Source organism: Glycine max, chromosome 13, assembly GCF_000004515.6.
Source record: "Glycine max cultivar Williams 82 chromosome 13, Glycine_max_v4.0, whole genome shotgun sequence".
NCBI lineage: Eukaryota > Viridiplantae > Streptophyta > Magnoliopsida > Fabales > Fabaceae > Glycine > Glycine max.
In genome coordinates, this window is record NC_038249.2 from 30,270,385 (window position 1) to 30,292,410 (window position 22,026).

A 22,026-nucleotide genomic window follows, 5' to 3' on the forward strand; every position below is an offset into this window, starting at 1 on the left:
CGTTGATTTCTTCATTTGGTATTGGTTGTCTTATATGGATCCATATTTTGTTATGCATTCAAAGTGACCTTTTAAATGACTCTATTTGTTTTTCCGTTTAAAAGCCAGATCAGAGCCAATCCATGCTTTAACCGTAGTTATGTTGAGGTGCATGGAAAAGTGTAAATATCCTTGCATAAAAATGCACAATATGGTACAAAGAATCTTTAATTGAAATATTTTAAGAGGTGATAAATAAGATCTTTTATAGATTATTTTTTGTTTTGTAAATTTTTTAGAAATTTGATGGTTGCATGATATTTTAATTTGAGTTATTAAATATTTTAATCTCAATGATTTATTATTTTTTTAACATTTAAAGTCACTTTTAGTCTATTATATAATTGTTTTACTCTTTTGTACATTAAATTTAAAAAGTTTCACTCTAGTTATTTAAGTTTTTTAAATGTCTCATTTTTGTCCTTTTTGATGGTGTCTCCTTAACGGACATTAACAAATGCTTACTTGTTCGTTAAGTTGCCTTGTTGGCCTATTTATCATGCACACATGTTTTTCTGACGTGAAAATTAATATAATTAATTTTTTAATAAGATTGGAACAACTCTTTTTGACTGTTACGGTTTTCTTCAATAAATGGTGTCTTCTTCAAATGGGTTTTGGTTCTTCTTTTTCTTCCAATGAGTTCTTCCTTTTCAAATTAAATGGTCATTTCTTTAGCCTGAAATTGGAGTTTAGAGTTTGTGTTGTAGCTTCAAGTTGTTGCAAGTAATTTATAGTTTGACAATGTTCTGGTTTACAATTCTGTGAAGGTCTGATTACCAATTCACAGTACTATTCATCATGTTTTAATAAACTTAATGGATCAAATTGAAACAATTTAAAAATTTTATGGACCAAATTAAAACAAAAAAAAAACTTAATGGACCAGGTTAAAATAATTTAAAAACTTTATGGACCAAAATGGAACTATTTACAAAAATAGAGAACATCGCGTGATATGAACAACCAACATAGGTATTCTAGGTTGCTGATTTCGTATATTAGATGCTGAACTTCTTATCTCAGATGATAGGTTGCGGAGCTTGTTCCATGAGTACTTCATATTCTGAAATTGTAACTTCATGTGTAGAATTTTGTTCAAATTGCTGGTTCACTTCCACATTCTACAAAATAACTCCCCCTGATTATCTTCATTGTGATCACTTGCAATGTGATCACCAAGTGGATCATCAACATCTGCAGAACAAGTATCAAAATCTAACCAAAGAAAACAACAACCATAACTAAAACCAATTACAAAAAACTATAACTATAAATTTATAGAAGCATACAAGATAATTTATAATTACTATTGACTACAACTTGACAACTTGTACATCATCATCATCAAGACAGCTTAGAAGATGGAAGATAACTTCAGCCTCTGCCCCAGGATGCTCGACATAAAGATGAACAATTTCCTATCCAGCTGCAATGCCAACCATCTCTAAAGCACCTTTGTCATCCTTAAACTCTTTCAAACCAACACTCAAGACCTCCCCACCACATCGATACCATAATACAACTCTTTTTGGACAATTCAGTTCCCTTAACATTCACAAAATCTAAAAAATACGACCACATATCCTCAATGCAAATTCCAAAGAGATTCAAAATCCATAAATTCCAAATTATTATCGCCTCTACATAATTTACCACCATGGTACACCATTCAATTGAAACAATGATTCATTATGAAGACCACAATATCTAAGGAGCAAAGTACAATAACCTACAGAAAACACATAGAACATAGCACAACTCATATTAAATGATAATGAATATTTAACTTCATTTGGTGCACACATACAAACATGGCACTCTAAAATTTATAACACCAAAAGAACAACAACACGAATGACATAGCTCTGATGACAACAACAACGTCGGGAATAGCTGCAGAAGGCAACACTGATAAAAATCCGACAACGATCACATGCCCTAGGTCTAACTCTTGCTCGCAAGAACCCTTGGTTTCCTTCCATTTCTGCCCCACGTCAGAATGTCATTTCTCCTTCCAATGGTTTCTTATTTTGCAAACAAAAAGGCATCGTTCAAAACAACATCGTTTTAAAAGCCTTGCCATATCAACATTCTACTCAACAATTACACGGGCATGTTATACAACTCTATTAATTTTTTAAAATGTTTTTCATGAAAAGGAGGAAAATGAGGCATTTTAAAAACTTTAAAGAACCAGGTGAAACCTTTTAACCTTAATATACTAAAATGAAACAACTATGAAATATAATGAATTATAAGTGACATTAATCATTTTTTTAATCTTAATAGTTGATATGATAATTGTTATGAGTTATTTTCATATTCCTATATCTCCACTTCCTATTACATTATACTCACTCAGTAAGGGGTGTTTGGTTTGGTTGTTTTCTGTTTTCATTGAAAATGAAAACAGAAAATGGTGATGGAAATGTGTTTGATTGGATTTTTGAAAATATTTTAACTGAAAATGAAAACAGTTTTCAAAAAATAAAAACAGTAAATGAAAATAGAAAATGAAAATACAAACCAAACACATCCTAAATAATTATAATTTTAAAAAATAATAATATTGTTTTGTGGTTAATCTCTTTACAGTTACATGAATGATATATAAACGAGTAAGATTATGTACAAATAATCTTATTACCTCCTTCAAGTTGTAGTATGCTGCAAATCACAAATACCCAAATTGTGCAATAATGAAGTATATTGAGTAAGACCAAGTGCTTTGGTGAGTACACAAGTCAAGTGGGCAGTGGTAGAGGCATATAAAATAGGTCCTTTAGAATTCCATGTCGAACAAAATGACAATCAACTAGTATATGTTTGGTATGCTTAGGAAAAATTGAACTTTTGGTGGCTATTACAATGAAGATGCATAGGTTGAGAATGTGAGATACCAATGTCAAGAAGAATTTTCTTTAACCATTTCAACTCATAGATAGTTTATACCATGTAACAATATTCAACTTTAGCGGATGAGCGTGAAATCGTGTGTTGCTTATTTGTTTTCCATGAAATGGGAGAGTTACCCAGATGAATGAACCATCCTAAGACAGACCTGTAAGTAATAGAACAATTTCCCCAATCTGAATCACGCTAACTAGTGAATTTGTAGATCACGATTTCTACTCAATGAGCACACCTTGCCCCAAATTTCCCTTTAAGTAGTGAACTTGATAGCAAGCCCATTTCGTCTAGGCCCACTCGTAACACCCCAAGGCTTAAGAAGTTTCTAGGTTATGTTTGAATAATATTTTGGACTTATCCGTTTGTATTTATCTTTCCTTCAAGGCTATGATGTAGCCAAGTGTAGGGCTCTGATATTTAGACTGTTGCAAGTTTGTCTACCTATTGACAACATTGTAATGTTTTCGGTATGAAAATGAAATATCTTAAATTAGATGAATTAGTGTAGAGTAGGTAGAGCAGTCTCTAGCGGATAACCCTACAATTATTGCCCTAATAGAACTACTCACAATGCAATCTCCCAATGCTTTTGTCTAGGTTGCTGCATAAACTGAGACAATATGCGAACACAATAAGACAATTTTGGTATAGTAAAACAAAGTAAATGAAACATCCCACCAACCCTGTATATTGATCAGGATGAGAAAATTTTGATCCTTCCACAATACCCAAATGATGATTTTGCTTCACGGAGTATTTGATGGTTTTGCTCCTAGAAGTCTTGTTTCCCTTATGATACCCACAGCCGTCAATTGTATCGAATGCTAGAAAGAAGAGAATTCTTCAATTATAACATAATTTTACATAAAAAACAATTAAACAATATATGAAATTTACTTTCTAAGGTTGCTTTGTTTAAAAGTAGATTTAAATATAATTTTGGTTCTCTTTTTAAATAGAGATATTTAGTTCTTTAATTCTATAAAATCTGTAGTCCATCAAATTTAAAAAATATTAATTGATAAGAAATTAATTTAATGTAATCTAAATTTAATAATGTGAGATAAGATAAGTCATTTAATCTATATCATAATTGATGTTAATGATCAACACTTTTAGTTTGAAGGAATGATCAAATTTTATTAAAGTAAGAGATTAACTATTTTAAAATAAAAAAACTAAAATTATGAAATTAAAAAAATTAAAAATTTTTATTTTAAAATAAAAGATCAAAATTATCAACTTTTAAAAGTAAAAAAATAATAATTATCGTAACACATATTTGTTTTCCCCACAAAATCAAGGTCAAGAACCAATAAATGTTGAACATTGGCGTGTATCAAAAAGTAAAATAAAATTGAAGATTGATGATTCAATGGGAGAACACAAGACGCGTTTTCTGTTTCTCTTGCTTAAGTTTTTTTTTTTTTTTTTGGGTGAATTTTTCTCTTGCTTAAGTTGGAGGCATCATCTAAACGAGCAAGTCGATGTCTTGTTTGGTTGGCGAAGTCTTTTATTATATAATCAATTTATAGTTAAAAAATATCTGACTAATTTTTATGAAATTTTATTTGACGCGCCTTTACTTCAAAATCGACAAGAGTGTAGTAAATGAATAATTCCTAGGAATCCAAAAAAAAAAAAAAAGAATGCCTAGGAAATAATATTTAAAAAATTATGTTCTTTACATCTCTAGTATTATTAAAATTTGAATATCAAATCAATTAATTCTTTTAAATTCATAAGTTTATAATGTTGCACTAGTAACAGTTTTAAAAATATAAATTTAATTAGAATATACACACAACTGGGCAATCAAAATTTATATATATATATATATATATATATATATATATATATATATATATAATATACAATTTGTTATACTGTTATCTCACCTCATATTATTATGTAAATTAAATTTATTGAATTATATAATAATTATTTTAAAATTATACTTAAAAAAAATTAAATTGATTTATAATATAAAAATTTATACACCAATAATACATGAAAATTAAACTAAAAAAATATTTATTGTCAAATCAAACTGATATTGTACCCAAAAAATAAATCCAGATAATAATATAAGCTCCCATAAAAATAAAAAATAAATGCTAAAGTAAACCAACCCTTTCAAACTTGCAAAATTCAAAGTCAACTCCTACCCACCTTAGCTGCTTAGCCAATCCAGGAAATTGAAAATGGTTGAAACTTGGAAAAGCTAAGGAAAAACAAATCACGAAATTACTTATCAGTACCATTTCAATCTTCATGCACACCAAAACTGTATATAATAAGCATATAATACCAATTGTCTTTGACTTTTGTCAAAGTTCTTATCTTCCATTTTTTTAATTTAATATTTATCTAATATTGTTTAAACGCGTTGGTTAGTCTTGCTTGCATTCGTGTAGTACACTTTCATAAATCATAGCATTGCTAAAAAAAATTAAAATACATTTTGGTTCTTTTTCAATTTAATCCCTCAAATTTAAAAAGTTTCATCATAATTTTTTAAATTATTTTTATCATGTCATATGAGAGTGTTCCGCATCAACAAAAGACCAACAAGATTAGTATCAAATTTGATGAAAAAACTAGAGTAATCTTATAAATTTAAGAAACTAAACTGAAAAAACCAAAATGAAATAAAGACCGAAAATACCAATATTTTAGCCTATATAATGTATACGATAAAATATTTATTTTATATAACTAAAATTTAATAAATAAATATATTTAATATAAATTATATTTTAAATATATAATAATAAATATTTTAATTTATTGATAATTAACTAAAAATATTGAAATTTAGTTTATAAAAGTATATATTAAAAAATAAAATGATTAAAAACTCTTAAAAACATACAAAAATTATTATCATTATTATTTCAAGAACTGTTTGAATTTAAAAATTATCTATACAAGTAATTGAGTGTAATTTCTTTTGAAAGATATAAGTTACAATAATAATTAAAGAAAAAAATATTTAGAAGAAAAAACCCCAAATAAAATAATTATTTTTTATATTAGGTATAGATTATAAATAAATTAAGATTAAAATAAGGAATATTTAAGAGAAATTATTAATGGTTTAGCATCAAATGTTTTTTTATCTGCTCTTTCATGCAAACAACAAAGTAACTGGTTTCTTTTTCTCCTGTCAACTCTTTCTCCATTTTCCACCACCACCCACCGTTTTTCTTCGCCATTTCAAAAACAAAGTTCAACTTTGGTTCGAAAGAATGAAAACCAGAGAGCCGTTCTGTTCCGTTTGCCAAACCCGCTACGACGAGGAGCTGCGGGTCCCACTTCTTCTCCAATGCGGCCACGGCTTCTGCCGGGACTGTCTTTCCAGAATGTTCTCCGCCTCAACCGACACCACGCTGACGTGTCCCCGCTGCCGCCACGTGTCCTCCGTCGGAAACTCCGTCCACGCGCTTCCGAAAAACTTCCCCGTCCTCGCGCTCCTCCGCTCGCCGTCTTCTTCTAACGCCGTCAGGTCCGTTCTCGACTTCGATTTCGATTACACCGATGATGAAGACGAAGATCCAGATCAAGACCAAGACTATCGGAGCTACCTAAAAGGTAAGGCAACTCAAGCTAATTAGCATCAACCAAAAAAAATAAAATATTTGTAATTTTGTATAAAGCAAAAAAGCCTACCTACGTTTGACAAAAAGCTCCATATGTATACTATGGAGTGTGTGTTGATCAAATCGGCTTAATTAGATGTTTTGAGTTCGTGTTCTAAATATCCAATTATCATAAATATTTGGAGGGAAATTTTTATTGTCTATAATAATTTTATCCGCCATTTTAGAAGAGATACCTGCGTGGTTTATTTATATAAAAAACAGCTCAATATGTAATTCTTTCGTTTAAAATAAAAAAAAAAATTGTTTTAGTTCTCACTTACTTCAAAGTTGTTGTTGGATCTGTCTGACAGACGATGAAGTACTGTGGCGGAACGGTGGTGGAGGATTGAGGCTGGTGCGGCGGATTGGAGAGGGCGGGAGGGCGGGCGTGGAGACGTGGACGGCGGTGATGGGTGGTGGAGGGCGGAAGGTGGCGGTGAAGAAGGTAGAGGCGGTGGAGGAGATGGAGTTGGTGATGGAGAAGCTTGAGCTTTTGCAAAGGGGTTCGATGTGGTGTAGGAATGTGTGCACGTTTCATGGGGCAGTGAGAGTTGGTGATGGGTTGTGGCTTGTCATGGATAGGTGTAACGGGTCCATTCAGTCGGAGATGCAACGCAATGAAGGCAGACTCACTTTGGAGCAAGTCCTAAGGTTTTGTTGCTTTTGTTTTTTATAGTTAAAATTCAATCAGTTGAATGAAGTCATGAATTTTTTGTTTTGTTTGTTTCTGGTTGCTTTTTTATGATTAAAACTAAAATTGAATTAATTGAAGTGCACACTTGCAGGGTAAAAGTTTTTCATAATGCGATCCAAATATAACCTGTCAATTTCATATAATTGAAAATTTGTTGCTTTTGTTTTTTCAAAATTAAAATTGAATGAAGTCCTATGTTTGTTTTTTTTTTTTTGCTTCTCTTTATAAGTAAAATTGAATTAATTGAAATACTTTAAATGTTTTGTACAGTGTCATCCTGTCATAAATTGTCATATATTACAAATTGTTTAGTTTTAGAGTTTAAAATCTGTGCAAATAAATATAAAAGATTTTTACTATTGTAGGAAAATCCAATACTTACAGTTTTCTTATTTTAAGGAGACAAACTGTTGGAGTTTACTACAAGTGATTTTTGTCTTTTAATTGTTGTTATATTGCTTGACAACCATGGATATGATTATTAGTTATAAATAAATAGAAAAAAAATATAATTTGTAGATATGTTGTGTGGTAAAAATTTATATTAATCTTTTTATGACGGACCTTGAATTCGGTTTGAAATTCTAATTATATAGTTATACATTATAAAGTTGAGTTGATAAAAATGTAAGTAAATAGATATTATAAACTTAAGTTTTTAAGTATCTTTTTTTTTTGCACTGCAAAAATCAATAGTATATATTATAAAAGAAATTCAGTACTAGATGTACTGAAGATACAAAGATAAAGGCAAGAAAGATACAAAGAGAACCCCTCTAGGGAAAATCGAAGGCAGCCCCCAGAGTACAACAAGCCCAACCCCTCTAGGAAAAAACATCCTGTAAATTGGTTGACCAAGAATGAAAGTGCAGTTGGGAGTCCTTCTCAACATATTTTAGCCATGACCAAGTGTGAAACAGGGCATCATCCATGACCTTTTCAGGATTAAAAGGCTGGTTCTTGAAAATCATGGCATTTCTATAATGCCAAATGGAGAAGGACAGGGCTAACCACAGAAATTCCCATCTTCTGTTTGTACTAGCTTTGCTACTCCATTGAGTGAATTGTAAGAAGTGATTCTTTGGGTCTATGGAAAAAGGACCCACTCTATTAACCCAACTCAATGGCTCCCACCAAAGGTTCCTTGTCATAACACATTTGAACATAAGATGGTCGACCGATTCTTCTTTATGATCACAAAGGGGACAGCTATAGGAAGGCATTGTGACCTGTCTCTTTCTGAGATTGTCCCTAGAAGGGAGTCGGTTCTTGAGGAGTCTCCAAGAAAAAGCACTCACTTTTGGAGGGATTTTCAACTTCCACATAGTGTTAAGATCATTGTCTTGACTAATACTATGATGAGTCTCCTGCAGCACTTTGTAGGCAGTTCTTGTTGAAAATAATCCATTAGGGTCTGGCTTCCACCAAAGGATATCCCTGTTGGATTGGTTTAAGTGAGCAGAATCAATCTCCGCTAGAAGATCAGCTACCATTTGTATTTCATGATCAAAAAAATCCCTTCTCCATGATAACTTCCATTCCCATCTGCCCTCCACAAAGTCTCCCATGGAACTAATTGAAGAATGCTGCTGTTTACTAATAACATATAATTGGGGGTATCTTCCTTGGAGATCACAATTGTTCTCTAGCCATATATCCTTCCAGAACCTGATGTTGGACCCCGTACCCACTCTCCATTTGAAATTATCACTAAGGCAATTGTTGTGTTGCTGCTGAAAGATTATCTTCAAGTCCTGCCACCATTGAGAGCTGATATGTCTCCTTCCACCAGAAATCAGCTCCTTCCATCCACCATACTTCGAAGTTAAAATTCTAGACCAAGGTTGGTTATGATCATTTGCCAACTGCCATCCCCATTTACCAAGTAAAGCCTCATTAAATAAAGATAAATCTTTAATCCCTAGGCCCCCTTGGCTCTTAGGAAGACAAACAATATCCCACTTTACCCAAGGAATCTTTCTGGCCTCTTGGTGAGCTCCCCAAAGGAAATTTCTCTGAATGGAAACGATTTTGTGCACCACTTTTTTGGGGATCCTAAAGAAGGATAGAAGGTAGATAGGTAAGGCTGAGAGAACAAAATTAATAAGGGTGATTCTGCCCCCCATAGTATACACATGGAGCTTTTCGTGTTAGACCCCTTTCTGTGTTAACATATTATAGACTATGTATATGATTAAAAATTATGAAATCAAGGCAATAGATATGTTTAACGTACTCAAGCATTCTGAGGTTGTACTAACAAACACTGTTTTATTGTTTTTATTCTGTAATCAAATTTCTGGTTGTAGCAATTTATTTCCTTTTCCTATGAGGTTTCTTTGGTAAGGTTGTGGCAAGAAATTTATTGCTAGAACTTGATACATACTAATAGAAAAGAAACCTGCTGATTTTCATGCTTGATTAGTTCAATTTATCTAGATTGGTTTGATGAGTACTATTGCCAATGTCACAAGTTATAAATATGATGAACCACATTCTGGTATATTCATGTGTATATGCTGGTCAATGCTAACGTGTGTATGGAGCAACACTGTATCTCAATGATCATCCAGACTGGGTTTAGTATCAGAAGTTTCAGTTAACTGCGTTCTGCCTCTGCTTTTTCTGTTTTCATAAACAAAAAAACCAAGAGAAGATTGAATTATTTGATTAAAATTGTGTTGAAATTTGAAAACGTCTCACCTGAACCGTTTTATCTATGACTTGATGGTTTGCTTTTCTTAATTCTTATTTATGCAATATGGGCAGTTTAAAAGCCATTTCCATGAAATTTGAGTTCTCTCTTATTGTATATCAATTGCCTATGATAACTATGAAGTATGAATAGTGTCATCAAATTTTGCCGGATGTAGATATGGGGCTGACATTGCGCGAGGGATTGCTGAGTTACATGCTGCAGGTGTTGTTTGCATGAATATAAAACCATCCAATCTTCTTCTTGATTCAAATGGCCATGCAGTGGTTTCTGATTATGGGCTTGCTGCTATTCTGAAGAAGCATTCCTGTTGGAAGGGCCAACCAGAGTGTGAGTCCTCAAACACCCACTCATGTATGGAATGTACAGTGCTCAGTCCACATTATGCAGCTCCAGAGGCTTGGGGGCAACCTGTGAAGAAGTCATTAAATTTGTTCTGGGATGATGCAATAGGTATATCAGCAGAGTCTGATGCCTGGAGTTTTGGTTGTACACTGGTGGAGATGTGCACGGGTTTTGTTCCGTACGTGGATCAACTCATCATTCAATTTTTCTTCTTTACATTCTGGTTTTCTAGAGTTTCATATGGAAAATTCTATGCTTGTGCAGCTGGGCTGGTTTAAGTTCGGAGGAAATTTATCAAGCAGTTGTCAAGGCCAAGAAACTGCCTCCACAGTATGCCAGTGTTGTTGGTGGTGGAATACCTAGTGATTTGTGGAGGATGATTGGAGAGTGCTTGCAGTTCAAGCCATCTAAAAGGCCTAGTTTTACTGCAATGTTAGCAATATTTCTCCGTCATTTGCAGGGAATACCGCACAGCCTTCCTGCAAGCCCTGATAAGTAAGCCCTGTACATTATAATTATCCATGACTTGTATCTTCTATGCTGGTTTTGTGGCATCTGATTGAGCAGTCAAATTGTAACCTATTTATAGTTTTTGATGTGTGGTGTGTAAATGAACCAAATTTGCAGTTGTCATAGAGATGCCCAACAATTGTCTTATACATGTTATATATTTCTGTAAATACAGTGACTTTGTTAAAAGCTTTTCATCAAATGTGATGGAGTTGCCCCCTCTGTCTGAATTTGAAGTTTCTCATCAAAACCCATTCCATCTTCATCAACGTGTATCTCAGGGGGATGTCAGAAGTGTTAGGTTAGTTGGTGCACCAAAGTCAAACAACCTTCCTTGAGCTAGCTTTCATTTGAATTTTGCAATTCATTCTTTTTCTTTATAATTTTTGCACAGAGAACTTCTTTTCAAGGCTGCATCAGATTATGGCAACAACTACCTATCTTCTCTATTGGAAGCTCAAAATGCTGATGGACAAAATGCTCTCCACTTGGCTTGTAGACGTGGCAGTGCAGAACTTGTTGAGGCAATTTTGGAGAATGAAGAGGCAAATGTTGACGTCTTGGACAAAGATGGAGATCCTCCTCTTGTTTATGCATTAGCTGCTGGATCCCCAGAATGCGTTCGTAGTCTTATCAAAAGAGGTGCTAATGTGAGATCACAATTAAGAGATGGCTTTGGCCCATCTGTTGCTCATGTTTGTGCACATCATGGCCAACCAGAATGCATGCGAGTATGTTTTACTTGAATCATATTTAGTTGAGCCTTTGTATTTACTAGAGCTATATTCATATAAATTTGTGGTAAAATAACAGGAATTACTATTAGCTGGAGCTGATCCTAATGCAGTGGATGATGAAGGTGAATCTGTCCTGCATAGAGCAGTTGCCAAGAAGTCCACTGACTGTGCCCTTGTGATACTGGAAAATGGGGGCAGTAGATCAATGGCCATCTTGAATTCAAAGAATATGACGTAAGTATAGATATCCCATCAATTTTTGTTTTTAGCTTAAAATGTGTTTTCCAAGCATGTCAATCAGTCTAGAACTATATAGGTACGGAAAGAAACTGATCTTACTCAATTTTGCATATCCTATAATCAATGTGAAACATGCACTTTAGCTGTCTCAGTCCACTGCATGTCTTTTTCTCTAGTATGGAAAGGCTTACTTGTGTTGAAACATGCACCTTAGCTTGATAAAATTACTACGAACCACTCTTGTGTTTTCTTAGCTAGTTGTACAATTGAACACAATTTAGGATTGAAATTGAACAGAATGACAATATATTTCTCTAAGTTCCTTTATGTATAATGATTTATTGCTGTGAATGCTCAATAATCTTCGATAAGTGATGTTTATTCTTGTTATCTCTTCATTATGGTGTGTTCCTTCTGAATTTTGATTCCATGAAAAACTTTCTAATTTGCTGGCTGATACTGTCTTATTGATTCCAAATTTAGTTTGTTGTCTTCCCATAGTTCTCTTATCTTCAAACTTAGTGGCATGGATCTTACTTTTTCAATAGATAGTTATTTATTGATGTATGTTCTCTGAAGTCTGATTGCTGAACTAACAGGTGGTTGGTTTCCCCCTAACACAGGCACACAACTCTTTCCTAATTTTTTGCATCTTCTGTGCATTATCTAGGTATAAACAATAGTCCCTTGTCATTAGGTTCCAGTTGCCTATTTTGAGACTGTTTAGTGTTAGCTTTTGTGAGCAAAAAGGCAAAAAAAAAAGAGACATCATATTGTAATGCTCTTATATGATTACAGTAATTTTTGTAATTAAGTTTCAGTATAACCAAATATATGAATATGATCATTGTTTCACATGACAACCATCTTGCATAGAGAATATAGATCTACATGGTTCTTATTTTTTGTCACTAGACTATTTTTGTTTTGTATAAAGTAATTATTAAGTTGGTGTTAATTCCATTTGGTTTTCCTGCGTGCTAGATTATACCGATAGATATAGATATTCAGGAGTATACTTTTACAAATGCCTTTTTGTGAAGCTTGAGTTTCAATACATGTGTCAGTTATTTTGTTTTTCCTGATGAGTAAGTTGGGCCTGATACATAATATATCCTGGCTAAAGGCATGGTTTCTAGATGTGAAAGATGGTAGTTTATTCTTTTACTTTGAATAGCCTTCAATACAAGATTTCTGCACTGTGATATTGCTGATGGGTAGACTTTAAAAAGGTGGTTATTCCTGTTTGAGTAAACCAGGCCATCTCTTCTTTGTCCTTATTTGAGTAGTAAAGATAATAACATGTTTTCATATTTTCAGTAACGAATCCATTCTTTACTACTGCTACTAGGGAACAGAAAGCAAATGCTGTAAGTCAATCATATTATAGCAAATTAAATACCACTGGAGCTTGTATTTAAGCTAATTTTAAAGGGTATTGCTTCTTCTTTTTTTTTTTATCGTAATTTTTGGGGTTAGTTTTTAAGCTCTTGAGTGTTTAATTTTTGTCATTTGTTGGAATTTATGTTAGAAATTCTATCTTGGATTGCAACATTTTAAATGCTTCTGGTTATTGTGTGGGTGTTCAAATTTAGATATCATTTTGCCTTGCATGCATATGTGATCATCTAGTTTTACACTTTTGATGTTGCAGACCGCTGCACTTGTGTGTGGCAACTTGGAATGTTGCCGTTGTAAAAAGATGGGTTGAAATTGCAACTTCTGATGAGATTGCTGAATCAGTTGACATCCCAAGCCCTATGGGCACTGCTTTGTGCATGGCTGCTGCCTCTAAGAAAGATCATGAAAGTGGTATGTAGATTTGGGAGGATTGGTTGATAAAGATTTTAACATTTGTCGTGTCTTTTGATTGAGCTATTGTAGTTTTCTATTCAAATCTAGTTATTCCTTATTTATGGTAATAATTAATAAAGCTTCTGTTTTATTCAATAGTTAAGTCATCTGATTTTGTTTGCTCATGCCAAATATAGAGGGGAGAGAATTGGTGCAGATATTGCTTGCTGCTGGAGCAGATCCATATGCTCAAGATTCACAGCATGGGTGGACAGCTTTGCATACAGCTGTTATGACTGACAATGTTGAATTAGTTAAGGTGAGTAAACCAGATTCTTCATTAGAATAATAAATATCCATCAATATTCAATATCATGTTGGTATCTGAAGTATGTGCCTTTTGTATCTAATGTTAACTAAGTTCTTTTTTTGTGTGTTTTGAGTAGGTTATTCTTGCTGCTGGTGTTGATTTGAACATTCGCAATATGCACAATGGCATTCCTCTTCACATAGCCTTAGCTAGGGGAGCTAAGTCATGTGTTGAACTACTTCTATCTATTGGGGCAGATTGTAATTTGCAGGTTTTCATTCAAGTTCCGAATTTACTGTTTCAGTACAGTATTACATGAAGTGTAGTAATAAATATAAATACTAAGCTTCATATCTCTTATTATTGGATTGTTTGAAAATGAAGATTTGGTGCTTTGATCTGATTTCTTTTTTTCCTCTTTTTGATTTTTGTCACACTCAAATGCTTTTATTATTTGTCTATAGTAGATTTGGAGTTTAACTTTATCATTTGACTGATTGGTTGCTGAGTTCAGTGACTTCAGTCCAGTGTTATCAATGGCGTAAAGCCGAAATTCCCCCATATAAACACGCCATTGTGACTCCTTGGTGGGCCTCCCTTAAATTTCCTATGGCTGTTGGCAAAAAATCTGCCACATTATTCTGCCATCACGGTGCCATGGCCACTATTTAACAAAACTGGTTCAATCTCCAGTACACTGTAGCCTGCCTCTTCGTCACAGAGTAAATTAAGCTTAATGTTGATTTATAATGTTATAAATGGTTGGGGGACTGACAAATCTTAGGGACATGATTCTTATTAGAACTCAAAAGGTTGCTTATGCTGTTTAAAATTCAGAATGGAATATTGAAGTTTCTCTAAGTTTATACTATTGTCATCTGTTTGGGAATATTAGAGATCTACTGATATAGTTGAAACTTGAAAGTTTAGTGTTTGCTTTCATTACAGGCATTTAATCTTTCAGATAAATTGCAGTTTACTAATTTGAGGTTTATCCTCTTCTAAAAGTTAGTGCATAAATTCTAAAAAACGAAGAGTTGGTTCATAACATTTTATGGTGTGCTCTAAAATTGACAACTAGGCAGTTGCAGTATGGTAGCACTCATGAGTGGCACTTGACTGGAACTAAAATCTTCTCAATGACAGTTTTTAGATTGCGCCAAACTTCTTGAGTATGAAGTTTTACAAATGAAACCTCACCATTCACTTCAACTCCTGAATAGTTAGCCAAAGTTCAGGGGTTGAATTGTTACTAGAAACTTTTGTATTATCATTGAAAAATGAAAATTGCATAAACTTTAAATCTACCTTTTACCCATTTGATTTATTGTTGTCTTTATCTTATCTATCTTTTACATTTTAGGCTGGCTTGTGTACATGAAAAAAGATAAATAGGGTGGAATTTATTTTTTAACTAAAATTTGTTACTTGCTAGAAATATTTGAAAGTTGACATCCCTCCTATCTTCTGAAAGTAAGGTTTTTTCTATTATGTTTGTGATTTAAAGTTCTAAGCTGTTTATTTTGTCTCAGGATGATGATGGTAATACTTCTTTCCATATAGCAGCAGAAACAGCAAAAATGATACGTGAAAATCTTGATTGGCTCATTCTTATGCTTGGGAATCCTAATGCTGATGTATTAGTCAGAAACCACAGGCAAGTTGCAGCTTAGTGAATTCATTCTCATTAGATTTTGATCACATTTGTTTTTTTCATTTTTAACCATCTGAAAAACTTTTGTCCATCTAGTATCATTTTAGAAAATTTTGGCAACTTTCATTTTTCCATTCCAAAGAAAGCCTCTCCTATTAATTATAGAGTTACATTTTATTACAGTGGCAAGACTCTTCTTGATGTCTTGGAGGTCCTTCCCCGAGAATGGATATCTGAAGATCTGATGGAGGCACTCATGAAGAAAGGAGTTTGTCTCTCTCCTACAATGTGAGGAAGCATTATTTTCTATTTTTCTTATATAGTGTCCTTGGAATATCTTAATTGTATATCTTAGAATTAGAATATTGTAGAAAATCTTTAGAATTTTTTGTGAAATTATTATCTTCTCTAATTCGGGAAGAAATCTTGGGAGTTGTTTCCTAATTTCATTATTTTCCACATTTATTAGGGTTCAGATTTTATTGACTTAGTGTGCTTTTGCACTAGTAGAACTACACCTGTATGTGACCTAATTCGTAGTATAAATAAGTGCCAGTGTTTGTAACCTAATGGAATACTATCAAGAACCTTTACAGAGAAAACAATACAATTTAGCTCCTTCTTTTTCTCTTTCCTTCCCTTCCTACCTTAAGCCCCATAAATTCAATAGATGTGATATCATATTTATTTTCTAACCACATCCAACTAATATTTTTTTAATTTTTGTTTTAGATGTGTTTTAGCCAATGAAGTTGTAAAAGTCATTCAATAGATGTGATATCATATTCATTTTCTAACCACATCCAACTAATATTTTTTATAATTTTTGTTTATTGTTTTAGATTTGAAGTGGGAGACTGGGTGAAGTTTAGAAAAACTTCCATAACTCCAACAAATTGGTGGGAAGGTGATCGGCAGAAGCAGGTGGGCTTTGTGCAAAGAGTTCCAGACAAAGATAATCTCATTGTTTCATTTTGTTCTGGAGATTATAATGTTTTAGCCAATGAAGTTGTAAAAGTCATTCCATTAGACAGGGGACAACATGTGCAGCTTAAAGAGGATGTAAAAAAGCCAAGGTTTGTTTCCACATAAATCTTACATCAAATATAAGTGAGGAAAAGTATGTGTGAATTATCATCAGTACATGCATATGTTTATATTATTGACAGTAGTAATTACAAGAGGAACCGTCTTCTAAATCAGAACTAATTAGCACCAATCATCCATGAGTCAGTAACATCCAATACTAAGCATTATATATGTTCTTAATCCTAACATTATATAATATAATGGCTTCTTTGTATTCATGCCTCTGTTGGAGGGATTTCTATGATCCTTTAAATAATTTAAATAGATTGGAGAGGTCATATTTGGATCCAATTGCAAGGTATGGGACTCGAGTCACACAGTGGAAGTGTTGGGTTTATAAGGCCTTGGGTTCTCCAACTACAGTTGCTAGCCTTTGTGGTGTGATTCTCCTAAGGCTCTTATCAATTGGTATAAGTGCTTAAATCAAAGCTTCCAAGCTAATCAGCATTTAATACTGCGTTTGGATTTCCTTTCTTAGAGCTCAGAATTTACTTTAAAACATGGACGTTAAAAATAAGATCTTTAAATTTAAAAGGCTGTGATAATTATTTAATTTTTAAACTTAAAAGTTACTTTTTGGTTAAAATTCCTTAGGTAGTGTGTTCTTGGACTTTGGGTTTTGGAATAAAGGCAGAGGGGAAGTAGAAGCTAAAAGCTCCTAAAATCAGGTTTCTAAGTTTTCTTTATTTTAGGGGGAAAAAAACTCTGCTTTTTTAAAAGCTCATTTTCTTAGAATTCTGTTTGAGTCCAGCCTCTCTTTTTAAGGAGAAGAGAAACCCAAAATAAATTAGGCCAAGCACTTCCTAAAACATCATATGATGTCTATAAATGATGTATATTTGGCCTTTTTTCTTAATGCAGATCATTTGTGTTAGTTCAAGATGTAATGCAGGCAGTCTTTACATTCCAGATAGCGATCATGAGTAGTAAAGTCTGGCTAGTGGGGGACCAAATGAGATTATGGAAGAAAAAAAATATTGAAAATAAAATGTGCAGATAGAGTACTCTAGTGAGCAAGTCCTGTGCTTCATCCGTGTAGATTATATTTCATTTGCTTGGATATATGGCATTCCTTGAAGAAACCATGCTCCTGTGGTGGTTCTTAAAGGATATTGCATTGAACTGGAGAGCCAATTAATTGGGTGGAACCTTTGTATGCTTTTTCTCTTCTTTTTTGGTTCATGTCTTAATACTCTGATATGTATTTTCTTCTCATTTTTATTTTAAACACAGGAGTAAGGCTTTTTGTGCAGAAGACAGAGAGAATAGAGAACAACCTATCACCTATGCTTAACTATATAGATTTTATTATCTAGTGCCTTGTGTATGACATATGTCTGCGTTTCTTGCACTCATTTTTGAGTGATATTAATGACTAATTATCTATGCCAGGTTTGGTTGGCCTGGGCAGTCTCGTGACAGCATTGGGACAGTATTATGTGTTGATGATGATGGGATCATCCGAGTTGGATTTCCTGGACAATCCAGAGGATGGAAAGCTGATCCAGGAGAGATGGAACGGGTTGAAGAATTCAAGGTTGGAGATTGGGTTCGCATTCGTCCTTTTCTTACGTCTACAAAGTATGGATTAGGATCTGTGACACCAGGAAGCATCGGCATTGTATATTGTATCAGACCAGACAGTAGTCTGTTAATAGAACTGAGTTATCTTCCAACTCCATGGCATTGTGAACCGGAGGAGGTTGAGCAGGTTGTCCCTTTTAGGGTAAGAAACAAATTCGTCTAATTTCCCTTTCATGACAGTTTATTTTTCTCCTGCATGAGTTGCATAAACAAATTTTTATCTTACAGATTGGTGATCGGATATGCGTGAAGCGATCTGTTGCAGAACCTAGATATGCTTGGGGAGGTGAGACACATCATAGCGTTGGAAAAATAAGAGAGATTGAGGGTGATGGTCTCTTAATAATAGATATACCAAACCGACCTGTTCCATGGCAAGCAGATCCATCAGACATGGAGAAGGTGGAAGATTTTAAGGTGGTAATTCTTGTTGTTGACCTTTATCTAACAATTTAGGGCCTGTTTACCTTGAGAAAATGTTTTCTGTTTTCACCTTTGATCACAAAACTGCAACTTTGTTTTCAATCTGTTTTGTTGTTTTTAAAGATTTGTATGGGAAACAGTTAAAACAACTTTCTTTTTTCTCTATCTCCTGTACAAATCTTAAGAACAGGGAACAAATTGAAAATAAGGCATCAATTTTATAATTAACAGTTAAAACTGGAAATGAAAAAGGAAATTTTTTTCTCAAAGTAAAACAAACCCTTAAGTTTTCTTCTCATATATTCTGAGATGTTATATGATCAACTTTATTTAATTTGTTATTTTGTCCAACTGCAGGTTGGAGATTGGGTCAGAGTTAAAGCTTCAGTGTCTGCTCCAAGATATGGATGGGAGGATGTTACAAGAAACAGCATTGGAGTAATTCATAGCTTGGAGGAGGATGGCGATATGGGTATTGCCTTTTGCTTCAGGAGTAAGCTTTTTCCTTGCTCAGTCACTGATGTTGAGAAAGTTCCCCATTTTGAGGCGGGGCAAGAAATACGTGTGATGCCATCTGTTAACCAGCCACGGCTTGGATGGTCAAATGAATCACCCTCTACTTTTGGAAAAATAGCAAGAATTGATCTGGATGGTGCTCTCAATGTAAGGTTATGTATTTACTTTTTTTTTATTAAAAAATTGCACAAGATATCATACTTATAAAAGTGGAACCAGTACAGTTTCCACTGTTGCTAGAAAGCTTATAAAACCATATAGACATTCCTAGGATTTAGCCTTCATTGGAGTATATTCTAACATGGATTCAATTCACCTAATTTGGGTGGACTGATTCAATTCATTTTTTTCACCTTATACGCTAAAGTTGAAGTTTCAAATAGAAACCCTATTGTAATCTTCAAATAGATTATGAGTCTATTGAATTATAATGATGCCAAGCTCAAAATTGAACCATGACTGCAAATTATTGATTGCCTATTTATTCAATCTGATCCTAGTGGTGTAGCTTGTTGGTTAAGAGTTGAGGATATTTATGGAATTTGTCAGAAAACTTTTCACATGTAAAGTTGTAGTATAAGGAATCAGACATTCTTATAAAACTGCTTTCCATTTCTAGCTTTGCTGGCATTTCTTTTCTGATCTCATCATGATGTGAAAATTATACTGACATGAAATTTTGGCCACTGCTTGTGTGTTCAAAAAGCTAAACTTCACATACAACATTTTGGTAACAAGGTTATTTGTGATTGCATCATTAAACTATTGGCCATAAATGATTTTGTTGGTTTCATTGTAGGTGAGGGTCCCTGGTAGGAAGAGCTTGTGGAAGGTTTCTCCTGGAGATGTGGAACAACTTCCAGGATTTGAAGTTGGTGATTGGGTTTGCTCAAAACCAAGCCCGGGAAGCAGATCAAGCAATGACTTGAATGGTGTTAGAAGTATAGCTGTTGTGCATAGTGTACAGGATTCTGGGTACTTGGAGTTGGCTTGCTGTTTCCGTAAATTGAAGTTGTTGACTCATTATACTGAAGTTGAAAAGGTTCCTTGCTTTAAAGTTGGGCAGTATGTTAGGTTCAGAACTGGTTTGGTGGAACCAAGGTGGGGTTGGAGAGGAGCTCAGCCTGAATCTCGAGGCTTTTTAACCGGCATTCATGCTGATGGAGAAGTGAAGGTGGCATTCTTTGGTTTGCCAGGATTGTGGAGAGGAGACCCTGCAGACCTGGAAATTGAACAGATGTTTGAAGTGGGAGAGTGGGTGAGGTTGAAAGATGATGCCAATGATTGGAACTCAATTCGGCCAAGTAGTGTTGGTGTGGTACAAGGCTTAGGGTATGAAGGAGATGAATGGAACTATAGTACTTATGTTGCCTTTTGTGGAGAACAAGAAAAGTGGGTAGGACCTAGTTCCCATCTTGAAAGAGTTCACAAACTCTTTCTTGAACAGAAAGTTAGAGTAAAACTTAACGTAAAGCAACCAAGATTTGGGTGGTCCGGGCACACCCATGAGAGCATTGGAACGATACAAGCCATCGATGCTGATGGAAAGCTTCGAGTATACACGCCTGAGGGATCAAGAGCATGGATGTTGGACCCATCAGAAGTGGAGGTGGTGGAAGAGAAGAGGCTCTGCATTGGAGACTGGGTCAAGGTTAAAGCATCGGTTTCAACCCCAACACACCATTGGGGAGAGGTGACTCATTCAAGCATAGGAGTGGTGCATCGGATAGAAGATGAGAATCTCTGGGTGGCTTTCTGTTTTATGGAGAAGCTATGGCTATGTGAAGCATGGGAAATGGAACAGGTTAGGCCATTTAGAGTGGGAGACAATGTTAGGATCAAAGATGGATTGGTGACCCCACGGTGGGGATGGGGAATGGAGACACATGCCAGTAAGGGAAGGGTGGTAGGAGTAGATGCAAATGGCAAAGTAAGAATAAAGTTTCAGTGGAGGGAAGGAAGGCCTTGGGTAGGAGACCCTGCTAATGTTGTCCTTGATGAAAATTGATGTCTATATACATAAGAGGTCATGGAAGCTTGAATTTGTGCCAAGAAAATGAACAAGGATGAGGAGTAACTCCAAAAGAGTACTCTTGGAGTAAGTTGATACTTCCTCATAAATGAATAGCTTTATGGTCCTTGCAACTACATGTGCTCTGGACTATAACCTACTTTTGAAGGATGGAATACTGCTTTTGACCAGATTTCTTCATGTTTATATGCAGGAGTGAAAGGACTGAAGTTAGAAGGGAAAGTTGGCTTGCTGGCTTGGACAGTTATTTATCTATTCTTAGATTAGACCATTTATATTCATAACTTTTGAGGTATATATATTTTTGCTTATAATATTGCAAATATTTTACTCCACAGTCATTTTTTTTATAAAACTTTATTGTACAGTTGAATAATTCTTGAATGAAATTTGTTCTATTACAATGGATAAATATCAGTTTGACAAAATATTAAGGATTCGAACGCTTTTTACCTCACATAGTCACATTATTATCTACTAATAGGCATTGAGCATTGAGCAAGTAATGGGGTTAACTTTCTGGACATATGCAACTACTATATTTAATTTATGGTTTCCTTGCAGCAAATCTCCTTACGTGTGAATAAGTCAAGTTTCTGGGGAAAGACTGGATTAGATTTCTGTAGAATAGATTATTGAGGTATTTATCCGTTGTAACAACTTAAATCCGTATGAATATCAAAATATGGATTCATTTCTTATCCGGACTCCAATTTCATCCATGGAATGGAGGAAAAATTTATCAGCATACTTTTTTTTTAGATTTTCTTTAAAATGATTCTAATT

The 22,026-nt window shown here is 34.1% G+C and overlaps 1 protein-coding gene across 2 annotated transcripts; it reads left to right on the forward strand.

Moving 5' to 3' along the window:
* The first annotated feature begins 5,976 nt into the window (after nucleotides 1-5,976).
* On the forward strand, nucleotides 5,977-21,648 carry LOC100783181 (E3 ubiquitin-protein ligase KEG). 2 transcript variants are annotated; one of them, XR_005887916.1, is made up of 18 exons: nucleotides 5,977-6,546; nucleotides 6,908-7,247; nucleotides 10,164-10,529; nucleotides 10,616-10,846; nucleotides 11,037-11,162; nucleotides 11,256-11,592; nucleotides 11,675-11,832; nucleotides 13,493-13,650; nucleotides 13,830-13,951; nucleotides 14,079-14,213; nucleotides 15,475-15,599; nucleotides 15,780-15,884; nucleotides 16,439-16,672; nucleotides 18,078-18,411; nucleotides 18,498-18,686; nucleotides 19,050-19,355; nucleotides 20,008-21,306; nucleotides 21,434-21,648. XR_005887916.1 is itself a non-coding variant. In XM_026125057.2 (17 exons), exons 1-17 carry the CDS (start codon nucleotides 6,063-6,065, stop codon nucleotides 21,214-21,216), a joined length of 4,959 nt encoding a protein of 1,652 aa, XP_025980842.2. In that variant the 5' UTR covers nucleotides 5,977-6,062; the 3' UTR covers nucleotides 21,217-21,648. The 2 variants fall into 2 exon arrangements, 1 of the variants encoding a protein (XP_025980842.2); XM_026125057.2 differs by having other exon boundaries at nucleotides 20,008-21,648.
* The last annotated feature ends 378 nt before the right edge of the window (nucleotides 21,649-22,026 follow it).

Excerpts from the sequence above, each read along its gene's own strand:
- LOC100783181 (XM_026125057.2), top strand. The coding sequence starts at position 6,063 with ATGTTTTTTTATCTGCTCTTTCATGCAAACAACAAAGTAACTGGTTTC. Across the intron at positions 11,163-11,255 it reads GGGGATGTCAGAAGTGTTAG|AGAACTTCTTTTCAAGGCTG; the intron begins GTTAGTTGGTGC and ends ATTTTTGCACAG. Across the intron at positions 13,651-13,829 it reads TAAGAAAGATCATGAAAGTG|AGGGGAGAGAATTGGTGCAG; the intron begins GTATGTAGATTT and ends TGCCAAATATAG.